Below are 20,603 nucleotides of genomic sequence, written 5' to 3'. Positions count from 1 at the left end.
TTTCAGTTCTGGAATTGTTCAGTTTGCATTGTGTGAGAGCAGTATAATACACCTTGGTCAATGCTTGAACTGAAAAGAAGTGTGACCTTTACATGCAGCTCTGAGACTTTAACAAAAGAAAGGGCCTCTCTGCCTTTTTGAAATTTCTTTTCTTTTCATCTGCATGAAAATCCAATGCACCAACGAGAATAATAAAGGTCCAACTTTTCTTCGGATGTGCTGATTTACGTGTACTTTTTTTTCACTTCACACTTATGCCATTAAATTTATAAAACACTGTAAAATCTTGTAGAGTTTAAAATTTCATCCTTTTGTTACTTCCCAGTTGATTCTAGCTTCCAGTAAATATCAAAATTGCATTAAATTTTTTTGGGCATTTGTTGTGGGGTGGATCCTAAAGGACATCAGTCAAGAAAAATCTGAAGGTTGTAATTTTCTGGTGTGTCCAAAACTAGTGTGCCATATTTTGAGGTCTTGATTTTGTTCTCTTTCAGTTTTAGAAACAAATTGTAGAATAATTTAACTAAATGTGTACACATCAGGAAATTTTGTAAAGATAAGATTAATAAAAACCTTTTTAAGTAGGAGCTGCATGGGCTGCAACATTCTGGGGTTTTTTTTTTGGGGGGGGGGGAGTTTGGGTGGGGAAGAGAAGTTTAAACTTTGAATACACACATGTACAGTGCAACTGCCAGATACAAGGGATTGTTTTAATTACAGATGCAGAAATGTTATAAAAGTGCAGAATTAAATATGAGATAAACATAGAGTTTACATCACAATTTAATGAAGTTTGATGAGGTTTCATGGGGTACCTCGAGGTTCAACCTTGAGTTACTGCTTTTTTTAAATTTGGATTCTTCCCTCACCAAAGTAAAAGACTGATTTCTGGTTCTTCATTTCACAGCCTGTAGTGGGATGATACTAGAAGACACTGGAGTCGTTCGCTGGCCGACTGACTTTTCGTCAGCTTCGACAGACTGTGAGCTGACCCTTCACTCCCATCCACTCAATCGAGTCATTCTGACCTTCGACAAGCTGGACATACCAGGGAACAACTGCCGAGACCTTAGTGTTGAGGTACGTATAGATCTGCCTCCTATAGAATACCGAAGTGAATACATGACATGCACAAAATGTGTGTAAAATACATTAGCACGTGATTCAGGCTGCGAACTAACACGCGCGAGTACTCCATTCGTTTGCATGACACTTTTGGTACTCAGTTAAACTGAACTTTTTGGGGTTTTCTCTTCGTTTTTTGTTTTTCTTTTCTTCTTTTTTCTTTTTCTTCTTGCGATTATTCTGCAGCAAACTTATGGCGGCATATTTATGAACCAGTTCAATTTTAATTGTTATGTCAGTACTTTTCCTGAATTGAATACACAGAATCTGAAAACTACAACGTTGAGAATAAAACCCAGTCATTTAAGCTTTGAAACATTCCCTAGTTTGTCTGTCAGTTACATCGATAATGCATTGCGAATATCGTTAAAAGGTTTATTGGAATTCTGCATGTTTCAAACATTTGTAAATGTACATTTCATGTGCATCCAGGTGATTGATGTTGAGCCGAGTAGGACGCTGACGTACTGTCAAGCCCAGGAGCCGTTTTCGATCATTTCAACAGCCAATGAGATACGACTGCGATTCAAATGGACCAATAGCATGGCAGGGAATGCCAGACGACAGCTGTCTGGGGATAATGAGCCAGTCATTGTGAGGCATTATGTGATGGACAGACCACTGCAAGCAGGTGAGCAGTTTAGCTTTTTACTCGCATTCATGAACTTGAATTTGGCCCCGCCAATGTTCTAATTATCCCAAATGGAAGAAAAATGTTATGAACAAACTCTTTTTTTTCTTCAAAATGGCAGCTCCCTGTTCACTAATCCTACAAGGGTCATTGTTTTAACCCTAACTCCCTAGCGTCGTTTACTAGGAACTGGACCAAGTCCATCAAAATCCATCAATCACTGTTCCAATACAAAACTGTACATGTACATGATATAACATCCTTTGACGCACTGGTTAACATTCATGGACTTCCTACTCATGGCTTTTATCACAATGGCAGTACAGGAAGCTAGGCAAAATCAATCGGATACCCCTAGCACTGCTTCAGGCCATTAGGCCCAAGTCCATCATACTCCATCAATATTTAGTCACGCCAGACTTCTGGACCAAGTCCCCCAAAATCTACCACAATGGGGGAATAGGTTTTGATGGAGTTGGGGTGGTAAGGATTAATAAAAGCTCTTGAAATTCTCAAAAAATGTATTTTGACTCAAGTGAAATTTTGCCAGCATAAATCAACTTAACTTTGGATGGAGAAAACAGAAAACTTAAGCCTCAAATGAATAGGTTCTTTGTTCACAGTGTTATTCACTTTTGAAGGCCGCTGTTCACATTTTGCAACGTTTTGGAAATTATCATCACAGCAGAAACTTGTCCTTTTGAAAATATAATATGTGGATGTGAGCAAAAAGCATTTCAAAGCTTGATACAATGTGCACTGTAAAATGTACATGTTCGTATATTGGCGACCATTTGTGGAAGACCGGGGGCCAACTTGTCAAAATGTGACAAGTGTATATAACTGTTTTAGGGACGAATGCAAAATTTGGGAGATTCACAATGCAGTGCGCCACCAAGAATTTGTCACGGAGACTTCATTTGTCAAAATTACGGTCGACAAAACATGGCCTATTTGAAAGAGTGTCAGAAGACAACTTCAGCTGATTTGTTACAGGGCATAGTGTTTTGTCGCCTTACATAAAAAAACAAACATATTGATAAAAGTAAAGAAAAGGGCAAACAGATACTGGAATCATACGCTAACGAAACTACTGACCGGACAAACTAACAATTTCAAATAGCCTGCGCTGTGAATTTGTCAACCATCTCCCACAATGCACTGGGAAAAATGAACTCTCCATGGCAAACTCTTGGTGGCATACTGCATTGTGAATCGCCCGAATTAAACAAGTGGGGTTACTTGAGGTTGAAAACCGAGATAGCCCGTAAAATACTCTAAAGCCTTGTAAACCCTTGAGGTAAACCTTGTGTTACCAGCTGCCTTTTGTTCACATTCCCACCTTACTTCACTCAAGCCTATTATCCAAATTTCAGTTGAGCATGTTGCTGAGTACCACCGCATCTTCCGCAAGGAGCAGGGTGAGTTTTCCTCCCTGGATCACTCGCGAGCCTTATGGATGGACGGCAACTGCTCAGTGATGATTGAGGTTCCCTCGGACAAGCAAATCCTCATCCACTTCCAGGATTTTTTGATTGGCGAGCAGCCGCCAAAACCCGATGAAAATACACCAGTGAACTGCCATCCTGAATTTGTTTTGGTAAGGTTCAAGTACCGGTACGACTTTCAGGCATGCAACTTTACCTCGGATCCACTGATTTCCTCGTTTTCTACTGCTCAGAAATGCCATTACAGATTGAAAACACTTTATAAAGTCTTGTGTGCTTTGGAGTTTGCTCGTTTTTTTGTGTTTAATTGGATGCCTGGAGTTTGAGTTTATTGTATACTATAATAATGTGAGCATAAGATGGAAGTAAACAATCAGCGTGTTCGATTAATTCCCTCCAGCTTTCCTGTATTTTCATCTTGGATATAGATGTGCATGCGCAATCTGTAGCAAAAAACGAACAAGAGTTCAACGCACCCAATGAACGCATTGCGATATCACCATGGGCGTCGCCAGGATTTTTTCTAGAGGGGGCAAAATTTTTTTTTGCCAAAAAATGCTTGTATTTCTCAACTCATTCTCGATTTATCAGTTTTAGAGGGGGGCAGGGACATTTTGCCCCCCCCCCCCCCAACTCATTAAATTTACACCACTTTGTCTTTGCGCCTTTTTTTCTTGTCTTTTTTTTCTTTTTTTTTCCTTCCTTTTTTTTTTTTTTTTTTTTTTCTTTTTTTGCTTTTCCAGGGGGCTTGCCCCCCCCCTCGCGACGCCCATGGATATCACCCTCGGCTTGTGATGCATTTTTATTGTCCAGACGCGTGGCCGTCCTAGACAAATGAAATTACAGTATCTAAGCACACAATAATAGGAATAAGGTTCTGTTTTGCTATTAAAGGTTGAAGACATAACCAACGGACGCAAGAGTATCTTCTGTGGTCACTATTCCTACTTCTCCTGGCTCTCTGACACAAACGCCGTCCTTGTAACCTTCTTCACCAACCCTGTCATCGTTTATCATGGATTCAGAGCCAAGTACGAAACAGTGACCAGGGGCAGAGGTAATTTTATTTATTTTTTATTGAATTCATTCTCTGTTGACAAATTTTGTATATTAAAATGAGACTTTTTTTATTCATTGGGTTGATATTTCCCTGTGTTTTCTGCCAAAAGGGTTTTTTTATTACACAAATGTGTATACACATTCTTTGTGTTTACTTCACCTTAATGTGTGAATAGTTCTAATACCAGTAGTTAAAAGTTGTTTATAATAAGTTATGCATTAATTCCATATGCTTTTATTTGATTGTATTGTAAAGAATTTGTAATTGTACGTATAATGTGGTCATCTGTAATGTATGCACGGCATCAGTGAAAACCAGTTTTTAGGCCTAACTGTTTGGGCATACCCTGCATAAAGAAATCTAAAAAATAAATGGAATACATAAAACAATAGCTGTGACGAACCCATGTTGGTCAATGGATGTCAATCAAACAGTGTGCCAAGTAGATAATGAACCAGTTAGATCAGACTTTCGTTAAGGCGATTCTGCAGTATAGCTTGTGCGGTCAAATTCTGTTACAAGCACCATGAGTACTACAAATGTATACGCAAACCAAAGGTCCGTACAGCTCAAGAAAATTGAGGTTGGAGGTTTTCACACTACATATGTCGTCATATTGAGAATAAATTGAACGCGACGGACGGACCTATTTCTTTTGTTCTCTAGAGCCTTCTGAACACACCTCAGAGGAAAGCGGTAGTTTTCAATCAACAAACTTTCCAGAGGGTTACCCATCTCCCCACGAGCAGAGCTGGATGGTCCATTCTCCCCCGGATTACATCATTTCCTTGGTGGTTGATTCTTTTGAGTTGGAAGAATCTGTCGACTGCAGTAAAGATTACGTCAAGGTATGACATTTGTTCTGTAATTAAACTTAAGGTAATTGTGATGGATCATAAGTACATGTACATCACAAGTCAATTCAAAAGTCCAGTCACAAGTAATAGGGGATGAACAAGTTAAACAATGGAATGCATTTCAATTCTCTTTGGAATTCCTTGCCTGGTGCTTGTTTCCCTCCAACCTATGATCTGTCCTGTTTCAAAAGGAATGTTAATCCCTACCATCACTTTTCCTGAGTGCCTACTACTCTGTTTACTTACGCCACCATAAAAGTAAAAAAAAAAAAACCTGCCAGACGCAACACAGTGCATCAGGTGGAAAAGTCTAGTGCACTTTGCATTTAGCTATCAACACCAGTGCATAAATGGCAGGTTCCGAAAAATGAGAGCTAATACCATTGAACAATGCCACAATTGTATCCTGCTGCAGTTGGTGACCACAGACTCTGAGGCAGTTTGGCCTTGAGACTTTTGGCCTGATGAATTTTGCTACACTGGGCAGGCTTGTCTTTTAGACAAGTGTTGCATATTGCTGTTTTGGCAGGGCTTAAGTACCCTGGAGGGTAAAGGGTCAAAGAGCTCGTAACAGAAGCTTGCGACACCGTCAACGGGCGCTACTGAGGCCCTCATGTGACCTGTCACGTGAAGAGGTGGTCATACATTGTACCGTACATGTGCGCCAGCTCATATCTTCCATCTCTGTTTATCTGGAAGCAGTGCCTGCAGATTTCTTAAATAAAAATAGCTTGTGCAAAACTTATAGAACTGGATGGCACGTGATTGACTAAGGAATGCTGTTGGATAGCTTCTTAAAAAAAAGAATTAGGATTGGGTGACTTGTGATTGACTTTGATGACTTTGACTTTGATGACTTTGATGACTTTGACTTTGATGACTTGTGAGGACCTGTGAGAAATTGTTATGGACTTGTGATGACACACACACGTATTACACTTGTGATGGACTTTTGATGACTTGTGATCAAAATTGGATTTAGTCTTGTCCTGGTTAAACTGAAAATCAGATTTAGAGGCTTAAATCATTAGTCCTTGTACTGCTTCAGACTGCACTAACTGTTACTCCTTCTACTACCCCAGCACTCAATGGTATTATGGATTTATCGAGGAGTAGTACAATATAATATAAACGCTAAAGGCATTCATCCTCCATTCATCATTGTTCAAACTTGATACCATAGTTTGTGTTATTCTCCGATTCATTAGTTTGATGACTTGTCGAGTGGTTACAGCTCAGTGCTGTGTGGAACTCATGGCCTATTTGCATGGACCACATCAGGAAATGAGGTTGCTATTACCATGGTAACAGATGAAGACACTGCCTCATCAGGAATATCAATGACGCATTCGCAGGTGGATGTTTCAAAAGGTTAGTAATATTAATGTACTGACATGCACTTATTAAGGATTTCTCATGAATATATAGTTTTAACATGTTTAAAGCCCAGTTCATACTTCTTGGAAATGCGAATCAAATTTGACGTCATGAAACATTCGCTGCAAAGTTCACCCGAGTTGAAATGTGTTCAACTTTTACGAATTTGCAGCGTGAATACTCGTCATGACGTGACAAAATCGCGTTCGCTTTCGCTTTCATGCCGAGTATGAACCGGGGTTTAATGTTTCTTCCATGCTGGGTGTCTCAAAGTAAGTATACAGTTTTTTTAATGAAAATGATAAAAAATGTTTTGAATATTTTTTTGAAAGTAGCAACGACACAAAAAAGGCCAGGATGTCCTCTATCCAACCAATGGTATTAATTTCTTTACATCATTGCCATGAATGACCGAGCAAACAAGACCTTTTATGAAAGTGAAACTCGATTAAATTTAATACGTTGTTCTTTTAGGTCAAATGTATAAATAGTTTGACAAAACTGTTTTCCTCAACAGGTTGTTTCTGGATTCTGCGGGGTGAGTCCGGATCCATGAAATCTTCAGAGTTCCTTAAACCCGATGAGGTGTGGCAGGGGTCTTGCAAACTGATCATACACACCACTCCCGACAATCGATTGAGTCTACTGGTAGAGGGTGTCCATATAGTAGAGGACTGTGGGAATTCTGGGGTCACCGTAAGTAGAATTGAGCTTAGTACCTGGACCATTGCAAGGAATTGGAATCGTTTTTAACACAGTGCTCAGTACCATTGCAGGGCTGGTTAACCTGCTATGAAAAAAAAAAGAAACGAACAAGTTATGCTTTATTTATTGATTGATTTATTACATTTCTTTACTCAGGGTGTGCCCAAACAGTTCAAAACTGGTTTCCATTGGAGCCCTGCATACACTACTAATGATTATACACAAATATAATGCATTACAAAATACAATACAACACAATGTTATAATAATTTTATTATAACAATTTGTAGCTGGGAAGACATTTTTTTAGTGAATTATTTGACACTGGGGAGAAATTGGTCATGGGGAGATATTGGTTATTAGCATGATCAAGGAGACATTTTAGTGTCACTCTTAGGTTTAACTGCCATTTCTAGAAATATGTTATTGTTGGAAGAAGCTTAAACCTGTATGTCATTGTATTACAGTGTATTAATTCACTGAAAAATCAATTAAACCACAGAGTGCTTGGGCTGTTTCATGCGCTACAGTAAGTAAGGGGTTAAAAGGATTTCTTGGGTCAACAATAATACATGTATAATTACAAAGCTATTTGGAGCGAGGACCGGAGTATTTTTACAAATGGGGTTATGGAAAGGTTTTTGTTTGTACGCTTCATATTTCACTGTCCTTAACGTGTTTTGTATATGTATTTCTGTGATTATCAATGCTATATTCTCTTTGTTTTCTGCCTGTGAATGAAGTGGAAATAAAATTTAAAACCTTGGAATGTCTCTATAAGGTACCCTATTTGGTTATGTATATTATTCTTATAGCTGTATTTTACCGGTAGCTTGTAGCAGGTATGTCTATTTGTCTGGCAATGCCAATCTGTGAAATCTGAAATTTGTGAAGGCTTGACAACCAAATTGATGCATCTACAACACTTTGTTTCAGATTGTTGACATAGCGACGCTGCGCAGCAAGATCATCTGTGAGGTGTCACATGACCTTGTCTTCACCTCTGACACTAACGAGATAGCGTTTGGTTATATCAATTACCAGACCACTCTGCCTGATTTCACTGTCAGCTGGGAGTCCATTCACAGAGAAGTAACACCAGGTGAAGATGTGGTCTTGTGCTTAGGGTGTAACTTTGATTTTTACGGAGAACAGGGGTACCAGATGTGTGGTGTGGTTTGGTGTGTAGGCAGAATGGTTCGGTATAAGACAGTAGGTCTGTCTCGAATATAACAAATATTCAAATATTCGATCATCAACCTAATATTCGAATAGATTTTACCAATTCAAATGTAAAAATAAAATTAAAAAACTACCCCCATACAAGCACAGCTGTGATGGTATTATAGCCCTAACAGTCCTGAGTCCTCCAATTGCAATACGATTTTGCACACCCCCTAGGGAGTTGGGGTTAATCTTAAAGTTGTAGTGCTTTTTTTGTCGATCGTAACTTTTTTGTCGACTGCGGTTCACTATCTGACTATTCCCAACCATTTAATATGTTAAAGCCCTTGTCAGCTTCATCTTTTTGCAAAACACTCCAATGGCCCATAATATCGATCACCGCGCCGCACCGCACCGCACGCAAATTGTAACTGGCGTGCTTTGCGTGCAACTCTTAATCGGTTTGGCATGCAGTTGCAGCTGGCATGTATAAAACTTGATGGGAGAGTTTCAAACATTTGGTCAAACACGGTTTTGAATAATCGTATACTAAATTATTCGAAAATGTACAGCCCACAACAGTTCCTTTATTATTTTTGCCAAAAAGTATTTAAACAAGACAGGGTAATCCTAGTGTTGCTGTTCCCAGAACAGTTAAAAGATTCTGTTCACTGGATTCAGAATGGCTGTCCATGGGAAGTCTGTGCAGGCTTCTGGTCTAATGTACACATTGAGGTGGCTTTGGCATTACAAGTCCTATATGATAGCATTGCCCAGCTCCCAATTAGTCGGTCAGTCATCAGTCAACGGGATAGGTACGAAGAGGTCACTAGCTGCAGGTGTAAGGGGGGGGGGGGGTGACTACAGTCTGAAAAGTCTTAGACAGATTGTCTTATTTACTCATGAGGTTGAGATGGGTCCAAGGAAGGATATGCCCATATCCATGCCATGATTTGTGCTAAAAATGCTCATATTACACTGTTGATATTGCACAGGTTCTTCAAATCATGCACATCTCACAAAAGAGATATTAGTGCATGGTTTTACCTCAAAATCTTTAGGCTGTAGATCCTTTGCATTGCAGCCTTCTCTGAGGAGCTGGGCTTTTTCAACGGGGTAATGTTTGCATGAGTTGTGCATTTATTGTTACAAATGAAAATACCTCTTCCCCAACCATAAGAAAAAGATAGCTGGGGCCAATTTCACGGTGCTGCTCAGCACAAAAATTTGCTTAGCAAAAAAAAAGTATAGCTTTAATAGTAAAAGCAGGTTACCAGCCAGAACTCCATGTGATTTTCATGCCAAGCAAACAACAGCTGAATACCGATCACAAGCAGTATACATTACATGAACATTTGGTTGGTAACTCTGTTTTGCCAAGGGAGACTTTTCATGCTAAGCACATTTTTGTGCTTAGCAGCTTCATGAAATTGGCCCCAGCTCAATGCAAAGGAACCTCATATTTGTAATTCTTTTTCCACAGTCGAATGCACGGACGTCTTTGATCAAACTCCCGAGACGATATCAATTGATGAATACCGGCCGATTTTACTCTTATTACCAACGGATGCTGCCTGCCACATCCTACTCACCCTCCCACCCGAGGAGGCAGTGCATCTCATCTTCCGAGAATTCTCGCTGCCGGGTGCTGTTTGCGAGAGGCATTATGTTGAGGTATACACAAGTATCTTCTCATCGGTTATGAAGTGGAAGTTTGAAGAGACTGGGAGTTTTATGTCCCATCCGAAAGACGCGGACTTGAAAGAGCCCTATCATGTCCCAGACAAGCCACCGACCAAAACAATACATGGAATGGGTTCCCATCCGAGTACTGACCATAGTCAATGGTGCTTAACTTGGCAATTGTACCACTAGCTCTTCCATTGAGCTAACTATCTAGGACGCTTCATCGATCTCATCTTCATCTGACATCTTCATCTGACAGATGATGATGAAGCACCATCTACTGTTCATGCACATGGTCTATTGCTGTTACAAAATGTATACTTAACAGTGACTTGCTCTTTACAAAATGAGACAGAAACGTTTATACAAGTCTATTTTAGTTATTTAACCCTAGCTCTCCTATATTCATGTTTTTTTAGGAGGAACTTGCAGGGTTGTAGGTAATCATCCAAAGAAGTTTGATCCAAAGAAGTTTGAGACCTTAGCCATGTTAGCCACCTTAGAAACTGACACTTTAAGAACCAACATTCCAATGCAGGTGCAAGGCCCGTCAGGTTTCAAACTTAACAATTAGGAACACAGCATCAGGGATTTGAGCAATTGCCTGATTTCAGGCTTTTTCAAATTTTAAATAGTATATTGGCACCATGCATGTGTGTATACCTTTCCTGCGTACCTCAAATTTCAGGCAAAAATGTGAAGAGTCCACTTAAATCTCATCGGCATGTCTTAGAAGAACTCAGATTTCAGTGAAGTAGGGCCTCTGTTTGTATCCACTATGTTGAAGAGCAAATAAACAACAAATTGTTTCTGTGTGAGACTATTTGGAAGTAGTAAAGCAAACAAAACCAATTTCTTTTTTGCTTTTAGGTTGAAGACCTTGCCTCGCTGCGCTATGACCGCTACTGCGACCCAGAGCTGCCATTTTCCTGGAAGTCGGACAGCAACGAAGTCATGATTCGATTTGCAAAGACGAATAATACCTCCGCGATGCAATTAGTTGTGGAATTCTCCCACATTAGGAAACCAAAAACAACAGGTAATATACCAAACTGATTTTAGTTCTTCCTGCTAAGTACATTAAAGTTTCACATCCAGTTTTACCATTGAATGATGCAATTTTGTAAGAACTGTGCATTCAATATTGTGCATTGGGCCCCTTCATCACCGGCATTTTCTTGCCTTTTGTATAAACACTGTATATACTTGTACGAGGGCTTAACATTAATTCACAAGCTTCTCAGGTGGGACTCTAACCCCTGACCTCCTGCTTACAAGTATAGTACATTTCTTTGTTCAGACTGCAGCAAAGTGCTGGTTGGCGACACAGGGGACCTCCAGTCAGTCAACTACCCCTTACACTACCCCACAGACATAGGGTGTCAAACACTGATACACGCGGAGACAGGCAACAGGGTACAGATAGTTTTCAATGAGTTTGAGCTCGAGGAGGAGACTCGAGACGTGGGATGTACAACTGATTATCTCAAGGTAAGAATCTCATTCAAAGACTGTGTGGTTGTGTTCTTGGGCAGGACACTTTAACACAATTGTCACCCTCCACACCAGGGTATTAACAGATGAATGGGTACCTGATTGTGCTGATCTCGAGGTGCTGCAGCAAACTAGTCTCAGCAGATCAATATTTTTCGAGATTGCAGGTCCAAGCCCCGCTACAGACAATTTCTTTGTTCAACTTTCAAATGAAATATTCTGAAAAGACTTCGGGTCATAAAAGTGCCAGTTTCACCAGTTTCAAAGTGACCCAAACAGCAGTTTCCTGAGTTTCTGAAAATGCCTGAAGATTCCAAACATATTCTTATTGCCACTCGGACATGTGTTGGCAACACGCTCAGGTTTGTTTCCGGGGTAAAATGGTTGTATTTACCAAGCATGCACTCGGACTAGGAATGCACTTTGTTTTATAGTTAAATTGACAGTTGCCTGACCTGTGATCCATTAAAAGACATCAGGTGATTGTCGGGTACTAGGTCAAGGAACCAGATTTGTCATTTGTTCAAACAACTTTCCTGTCTACCTGTTTCTCAACAGCTCACAGATCTTACGACAGGTCGCTCCACCACACTTTGTGGCCTCCTTGGACCGTTCACCTGGTCCTCGACGGGCAACGAAATCCTTTTAGAATTTGAATCTGACAAATCCAACACGTACCCTGGGTACTCAGCGTATTACACGGTGTTGCCACGGATACCTGAAGTCGCAGGTTAGCTCTGATGAATTTTGAACAAATATCTTAAATAACAAAATTATGATGTGGAATATTCTGAAGACAAAACATGTTGAAAAGTGTATGGGCAGAACCTCGAGTTTCTTTCAAATTTCAAAGTGTCAGGTTTTTACTGTCAATTTGTTTCTGGTATTGTTTCTTAAACGTTTCTGTTTACCAATAGGTTAATTAATGGTCTTTAAAATGTGTTGTGTTTTAACCCTAAGCATCCAAGGTATATTGTCTAGAAACCCTGACCAGACTAGAGTGTCAGAGGGAAAACCATGCACGATGTAACAAAATCCAAAAGGTCAAAATTCCCAAGGCCAAACTGCCTCATTTATCTGTGGTCACCCACCACTGCAACAGGATCCTAATATGGCATCGTTCAAAGAGAACTAGCTTCCATTTACCATTTGTCTCAGAATTGGCAGTGTACATGTATGTACTGGTGTTGCTGGCACAAAATGCAGCAAGGCCCCAGAGACTTTAACACCTGTTGTATTGTTTTGCATCTGGGTGGGTTAGGTTGAACAGTTAAAACCTAACCCTGTGTGTAAAATGCTCAGTTAAAATGGATTTAGGTTGTGAAATGATTAAATAACTGTCTCTTTGTGGTGAGAAAAGAACATCGAAAAGATGTGGAAAGAGTGTCCAATAGGAAATGCACAAGAGCCCAGAGAAAAACTTCAATAGCAGACTGCAATAAATCGGCAATAAAAGATCATGTAGCTCAGGAAATTCACACAATTGATACTGATAGGGACAACAGCAAAGTTTCGGACAGAGAAACAGTTCAATTTACAAGATGGGTGAAAGAAGCACTCTGGATGAGGGAAACCAAGAACACGAACAGGGACGAGGGGGCTACATGTACATGCTGAGTCACGTGTGGGACCAGTGTCTGGCTCGCGCCGCCTAACGGCCAGACGTTATCATTTTTTGATGAAGTCTGCTTTGTAAAAATAACATTTTCCTTTTGAATTATGTCTCTTTCCCATTGCAAGGATGTAACGAGACCTTGACGTCAGAGACAGGTGTCGTCCAATCACCAAACAATGCCTCCAGTGCTGACCCGTATAACAACTCCTTGATATGTTACCAGCGTATAGAGGTGGATCCATCCCAACACGTTATACTGTCCTTCAGTGTGTTAAGTGTGGAGTCCGATCCAAACTGCCAGAAAGACTTTGTGGAGGTGAGACTTCCTTGTGTGGTCAATATATGGAGAAAGTTCAAATTTAAGAACCCGTCTGGCATTGGCTACGTGTGGTGTATGTGAAAGGGTGGTGCGCACAGTCTTTTTTTACTATACGCCTGAGGACAACTATTGTGTTTTCCTTTGTCCCTCTAATATAACACTTTCCCATAGACTAAGCACATAACCGTACGATCGAGGACCGGTTTTAACAATAGGCACCGTCGTCCGAGGGTCAAAGGCTCCTTTGTGCTCCTTTTGTTGTCTGTCCTCGAGCGTAATACAATACAAGAGCGCCACCTCAGGGTGGTGTGGCAACCGCAGGTACTTATTTTAGTTGCCAAATTTCTGTAAAGGCAGTGTTATTCCTCATGAGGCATTGTGTTTGCACAGTGGAACATTTCTGAAAGTGGAGGGCCAGAGTACATACATCTTTGCAGAGGAGTATACAAAAGGGGGTTGGCAAAGAAAAAAACATCAAAATGGGGTGGGAAATGTCCCTGCCCTTAATGCTGGTTATGAATTCACAACCTTTTCTGTACACGGAGAATTATGACTCATTTGATTACATGTATTTCTTAGTGTTCTCTTATAGGGGCACTAGGTCCTGAAATCCCTGAAAATTTCATGTTTGGATTGTTTACTTATCATATTTCAAATATGTGGTTGAAAAGAAACCAACCTAATGTCTTACCGTTCCCGAGAAAAGACGAAAAACAAACGGTTGTTTACATCGGACACGACGGAGTACGAATATGTTTTTCGTGTCGTTCACCTCATACAGTACGTGTACGATATACACGTTGTGTGTCTCGGGAACAGCGGCGACCAATCACCAATGGCAAAAAAATTGTGGTTTCTTCAACGTCTGCAAAAGGCGAACACTTTACGCGTACGAAAGAAATCACAACTAGCATCCAAACGGCTCGAATTTGTGGGACCCAGAAATTCGTTCTCGCACGCATAATACAGGAATAACACAAAAACGCCCAGTTTTTAAAGGATAGTTGTGTGGATGTTTCTATCCTAGTTCTAAATGTTCTTTCCAGTTAACATAATCTCGTTCAAAGCGTGTTTTGTAGCCCAATTGGGCTGTTCCAGGACCTAGTGTCCCTTTAATATATCAACAATAAATTACAAAATGAACTGTCACATTAATGAGCATGGCATTTCTTGTGTTTTATAGCTCACAGATGCCATCATTGGAGACACAGATATTTATTGCGGTGACAAAGACCCCTTCACGTGGATCTCTGATGGCAATGTGGTGATCGTCAAATTCAAGACTGATGACCAGAACGGTTACCAAGGTTACAAGGCCACATTCAAAGCTGTCACCAATGAGCCATTCTCTAGTAAGTCGGTGTACATAATAGTAATAATAATAATAATAATAATAATATATATTTACACTTATGAACGCATTACATTAACATTTCAATGCGCTTTACAACTAAGATAGTTATTACTGTTGCATTGCTGTTATTTATGTTGTAATGAACATTTACCCTAACAGTAAATGTAAATGCTCTAATTTGAACATGATTTTTCATGCACCCCATTAAAAGGATTAGGGTAAAAAGAGCTACACTTTTCATGCAATTTATTGTATTTTTCAGAAGACAAAAAGAATTAGTGTATATGTTGTGCTGTTTCTTTTGAAGAGCTGATAAATATATACTTGATTTGTATGTTTTTACTGAATAATTCCACCAAAGGCCAATTTTACAGTGGCCTCCGTGCATGAACAGTAGATAACACTTTATGGCAACTTTTGAGACTTGGTACATGTATATATGGATACTGCACATATGGCGTAAATTACACACAATTACATTTATTCTGAATGTGCACAAGCCCATAGTGTTTTCACATGAGTGTCAGGCGCCATGCATTGGCAATTCGTTCAAGAGTCTTTTCCAGTGAACATGACATTTACATGTATGTAACAGTTGAGGGGGCATGCACAGTCCATACAAGTACATCACAAAACCATTTCCATTCACAAGTACGGGATACTATCTTCAACAAAAATGCATTCATCACAGTTCATTTGTATAGCTTGTTACTTATGTCCAACTTTTGATGAACTTGTAATTGCATATAACTGGATTTGTGATGGGCTTGACTACGACATTGGTTAATGCTACATGTGACATCCTTTGATCTTTGTCACGCAGGTTGTGATAGCAGCCTCACTGCTGATAAGGGCACTGTCCAATCGCCAGGCTTTCCGTCCCTGTATGGCAACAATCTCCACTGTGTAACCACGGTAACAGGGCAGGAGCACCACCTGATCCAGCTAGTCTTTGCAGTATTTGATGTTGAGGAGTCAGAAAGCTGCTCCTATGATTACGTAGTGGTACGTCATTTTTGTTATTTGACATTCAGCTGGGAAAGCCCATGAAGGTCTCTTGCTTATTTCAATTGGGGGTCATTTTTGGTAGATGTGGAAGGAAGTATAAATGGGCACCTGTGAGAGTAGAAGACTAAATGTCGGCTACCGTGTGGTCTCATGGCCTGATGAACGGGAATAATTGATCGAAAGTGTTGATTTTTTGTAGAGGGAGGAAAACCGGACAACCCGGAGAAAAACTTAAGGCACAAGAGACAATCAACGAACAACTCTACTCACATATGACCCAAATGACCCGAGACGGGAATCGAACCCGGCCACAGCAGTGATAGGCGAGTGCTTTACGCACTATGCCACCCATGCCACCAGAATGAATTCAAATCTATTGGAGTCAGCTATTGCTCCTAATACACTTGAATGCTACTCTGAATGCCAGACGTAAAATGGGTGTGACTTTTGATGAAATGAAAATGATAAACTCCTTTTCTCCTGATCTCAGATTCGAACCCAGGGCATTGGTGCACCACAAACCTTCTGCGGTGTCAAGGCTCCATTTTCCTGGTTGTCATCTGGGAATGTTGCCATAGTTACCTTCCACAGTGATTACATTGTAACTAGCACGGGCTTCAAGGCTGACTATGAGCTGGTTGCCAAACCCAGCCACCTCAAAGGTTGGTTGATTCTGACTGTGGCTACGGCTATTATTTATTATTCCAAAGTTATTGTTTGTGGTTTACAACAGTTTACTATGAGCTGGCCGCCAAATTTAAACCAGCCACCTCAATGTCGGTTGATTTGATCATGGTTAAGGCTATACCCTCTGGAATATTCAGCTATGGGTGATGGTTAATGAGTTACTAGTTATGTTTTAACGGTTATGGTGAACTTTGGTTTACTGTAAGCTACTGGTTGCCAAACCCAGCCGCCTCAAGGGTTCGTTAGATTTTATCATGGTTAAGGCTATGCGTTGCCAGTTTAATATGGTTTATAGTTCATGAATGTGGTTTACTTTGGTTTACCACCAGTTGGTTGCTACCGGTACCCAGCAACTTCAAGCATTTGTTGAATTGATATTATTGTCTTGGTTATTGATTTGCCATGGGAATGGTAATTGTATGGTTTATGGGTTGTAGCTTATATGCTTATGGTTTCCTATAATTTTTTGTGCAGATGGTAAATGAACCCAGCCACCTTTGAAGTTGGTTCTTTTATGTTGTAGTTATGGCTAGGGTTATTGCCATGGCCATGGGATGTTTCCATGAAATGGTTCCATACATTTTCGGGTGTAATGTACTTCATAGTTTATTCTTTATGGTACATTGGTATATTTTATGGCTTGTTGTTTATCATGATCTTTTCATATTTTGCACAGCTTGTGACGAGAGTCTGTTCACCCCAAATGGTACCCTATCTTCCCCTCTGTATCCTCAAAAATATCCAAGCAACAAGGATTGTCGCACGACAATCACAGCGGAACCAGGCTATGTCATCCAGATATACTTTTCAGAGTTTGAGTTTGAGTTTCATGAGACTTGCGATTATGACTATGTTCTGGTGAGTAGGCCTATAAAGTTTAATATCAGGAAATGGATTGTGTTTGCCGATGAGCATTTTTACATCTATATTTGTAACTAAAAGAAACCGGAGTGTTTCTAAGCTGGGGCTGATAAACTGTAAACATGACAAACGATTCACAATCTGTAACCCATTACAGTCGACTGCCGTTATTACGAGCTCGGCCATAATAAGATTTAGGATATAATTGACTACATATTATAGGTCCCTGCAGTTTTGTGCACATTTCTATGGGCAAGCACGTCGCTTATAACAAACACAGAAAGTATGAGATCTTGCTGAATACGAGTATTTTCACCAGCTCAATGGATAAATTTGGTACTGTTTGTCGCATGGTTGTACAAATGTAGCAAGCATGCAGGATATTGCTCCCCCCACTCGGCAAGATTTTGACGTTGCTTGTCATTTCCTCGACTATATATAGTAGGGTATTTCATGATTTTCAACTAAACTGAGTCCTTGAGTCCTTAAGAAAAACCCACTGATTCATTGAACATGTACCTCCCAAACCTTCAAAATCCATTATGGAGTCTTGGAACATTCCGTAGTATTAAGTGGGGGTGTGCATTTACGGGTAGTACATGAACCAGCTACCTGATTGAAAAAATAAATGGGTAACCAGGTATCACACACCAAACCCAAAAATTCAATCTTCGAAGTTGCTATTCAGATTGTTCATAAAGGTCCTCACGATAACACACCACATCTGTGTGTCAAAACAGCAAGACACAAGTGTGTACAGTAACTTATAGCTTTCCGATGTATTAATTGCAAATTTCGCAAAAGTCATAAACATGAAATTTGTTTTGCTTTCCCTTGTGGTCTGGTTTTCATTTTTAAAATCACCTAAAAAAAATTAGCTTCAAAACCTTCCTTTTCATTGTCTGCAAAGTAACTAAGTAAATCAGAAAGTTGGTTACACTGCAGGTGCCCGATCTATAATCTGGAACAATTCAGTTCCTGATATTAACGGTCGGGTACTCGGGTACCTGGTTCCGATGCACAGCCCTATTTAGGAAGATAGACCCCATCTACTTTTACCTTGCATAAAGCTTGATAACCCTTGAGAATTAGAGAAATCTGCCATAATTTTCCTATGAATTTTTGGGTGGATTCAGAAAAGGTCCCCTCAAAATGCATATCAGTTAGGACTAATTATGAAATGGCTGTCCTTCACTTTGCCATTTTTAGCTGAAAAACTTCCCGGAGGGACCCATGGACAAATATTGCGGCACCTTGGACCCTTTCAACTGGGTATCCAGGACCAATGAGGTGGTGTTGGAGTTCCATAGTGATGCTAGCACAAGGATGAAGGGATACACTGCTCACTATATCACCTATCCGGCTCCGCTCGTGCCTGCACCCACAGAGAACCTACCAGCCATAGGTAAGCCAATTAGGAGTAACTTGAGAATCACAAATCAACTAATTCTGATCGTGTACATGTACTTGTCAACAATAGACACGTTTGTTATGCCCCACCCACTGCGCACACATGGGCAACAACACATGCACCTCTCCATGTCGCGCTGTATGCTTTAGATGCACACGCCTTATTTGCCTGGCACACGTTGGACATATTGGCTTTGATTCGGTCAAAACATCATGGGGCAGGGCTTAGTGAATCACTCTGCTGTTGAACTGATGTAGTTGAGAACTTATCAGATCAATACATGTATTAGGCTGCATCCCGAGGCTTGTGTGGAGCAAATTTAATAATGTACAGTTAGCCGTAATGTAACTAATTCTTGTTTAACTTATGCCATTTCCTAGTCGTGTGACTAGGAAAAGGATGTAAGCAGCCCAGGCACGCAAACAGCACTTTTGGAGATAATAGAGTTGAAAGGTTTTGTGCTGCCATTTCTAGATTAAAAATCACATAAGGTTGAAATCTCAACTGATGACATTCGTTATTGATTAAAATAATATGGTGCATTTTCATGTCAGAATATAACTTAATTTTGAAGTTATTTCAATTTTTATGCTAACGACCTTTTACCGGGAACTTCCAGTGCCTTAAATGTACGCTTAAGCGGCATGTTAAATCCTTATGTCCTTTTGCCGGAAACAAAATTGGCTTTGCGTATCACTTGAGTGGGACGTTGGGGCACTTCGAACATTTTTTGTTACATAAGAATTACATGCTTACGACCTTTTGCCAGGCACAAATAATGAAAAACCTCCTTCCGTCCTTTGTTTACTGTTAATTACATCAAAACTACGTAGCCGCTTGAGACAATATATGTATATCGAATGAAGGATATTTCCAAGCTCTATCGATTACCTGCAAAATTCGAATTTGACCTTTTGACCCATTTTTCGCCCTTACTACCTTCTTCCAGGCACCCGACGAATTGTTGGCCATCAAGTGTGATCATTCAGATCAAGCTGAGAGCTTGTGAGAAACTGCTGTCGATAGGTTTCATTTTGCGGCATACTTGGAACAAATAAACAAATAAGAATTATTTAGGTTCACCGTGTAAAACTTCAAGTATTTACATTGTTCTTCCAACAGTGTCCAAGTGCAACGTTGAGATGTCAGCTGAGCGGGGCGTGATCACGTCGCCCAACTTCCCTTACGAATACGACAATGATCAGAACTGTCGCACAGAGATTGAGACAGACGTGGGTACGCGGATCAACGTCACTTTCCACTTCATGGACATTGAGGAGCACCGCGGGTGTCAATGGGACCGGGTGGAGGTAAGAACCCACCAAGCCCCCCAAAAACTATTCATCCCTTGTGCTTATAAATATTTGTAAATACTCAACAAAACATGTTACCCATCCAAACACAATCGGTCACAAGTGGTGGGGTGCTGTGGTCCAATGGTTACAGTGTTCGACTCGTGTGCCGTGGTACACGGGTTCGAATCCTGACCGTGGGAACATGGTGCTTGTGCTCTTGAGCAAGGCACTTTACCATTATTGCTTCGTCCCTCGGATGGGATGTAAAGCCGTAGGTCCCGTGTGTTGTGTAATGCATGTTAAAGAACCCAGTAACACTTGTCGCTAAGAGGAGGGGTTTGCCCCGGTGTTTCTGGCAGTGGCAGCAATTATGCGCCGCAGCACCTAGCAAAAAGGTGCTACATAATGGGTCTCATATGTTCATATACTTCATTTACCTGGCTTTGGTTGCATTCTCCCCAAGCGCTTTGTATCCTCTGGCAAAAAGCACTATATAAATACTATTA

General features: G+C 40.4%; 1 protein-coding gene across 3 annotated transcripts in view; it reads left to right on the top strand.

The window, feature by feature from the left end:
• The window catches only part of LOC119740124 (cubilin-like), a 77,161-nt gene that overhangs the window by 51,334 nt on the left and 5,224 nt on the right, over positions 1-20,603 (top strand). For all 3 annotated transcript variants that reach the window (XM_038215362.1, XM_038215512.1, XM_038215430.1), the window contains exons 14-32: positions 908-1,080; positions 1,558-1,756; positions 3,133-3,356; positions 4,099-4,261; positions 4,931-5,112; positions 6,330-6,492; positions 7,016-7,194; positions 8,140-8,305; positions 9,851-10,041; positions 10,924-11,092; positions 11,354-11,544; positions 12,106-12,277; positions 13,288-13,478; positions 14,665-14,833; positions 15,659-15,840; positions 16,334-16,505; positions 17,207-17,388; positions 18,601-18,796; positions 19,925-20,112. In XM_038215362.1, coding sequence (XP_038071290.1) covers positions 908-1,080; positions 1,558-1,756; positions 3,133-3,356; positions 4,099-4,261; positions 4,931-5,112; positions 6,330-6,492; positions 7,016-7,194; positions 8,140-8,305; positions 9,851-10,041; positions 10,924-11,092; positions 11,354-11,544; positions 12,106-12,277; positions 13,288-13,478; positions 14,665-14,833; positions 15,659-15,840; positions 16,334-16,505; positions 17,207-17,388; positions 18,601-18,796; positions 19,925-20,112 — 3,452 coding nt within the window. The remainder of the gene's footprint in view (positions 1-907; positions 1,081-1,557; positions 1,757-3,132; positions 3,357-4,098; positions 4,262-4,930; positions 5,113-6,329; positions 6,493-7,015; positions 7,195-8,139; positions 8,306-9,850; positions 10,042-10,923; positions 11,093-11,353; positions 11,545-12,105; positions 12,278-13,287; positions 13,479-14,664; positions 14,834-15,658; positions 15,841-16,333; positions 16,506-17,206; positions 17,389-18,600; positions 18,797-19,924; positions 20,113-20,603) is intronic.

Source organism: Patiria miniata, unplaced genomic scaffold, assembly GCF_015706575.1.
Source record: "Patiria miniata isolate m_02_andy unplaced genomic scaffold, ASM1570657v1 HiC_scaffold_1, whole genome shotgun sequence".
NCBI lineage: Eukaryota > Metazoa > Echinodermata > Asteroidea > Valvatida > Asterinidae > Patiria > Patiria miniata.
This window is presented reverse-complemented; position numbering and strand designations above follow the sequence as displayed.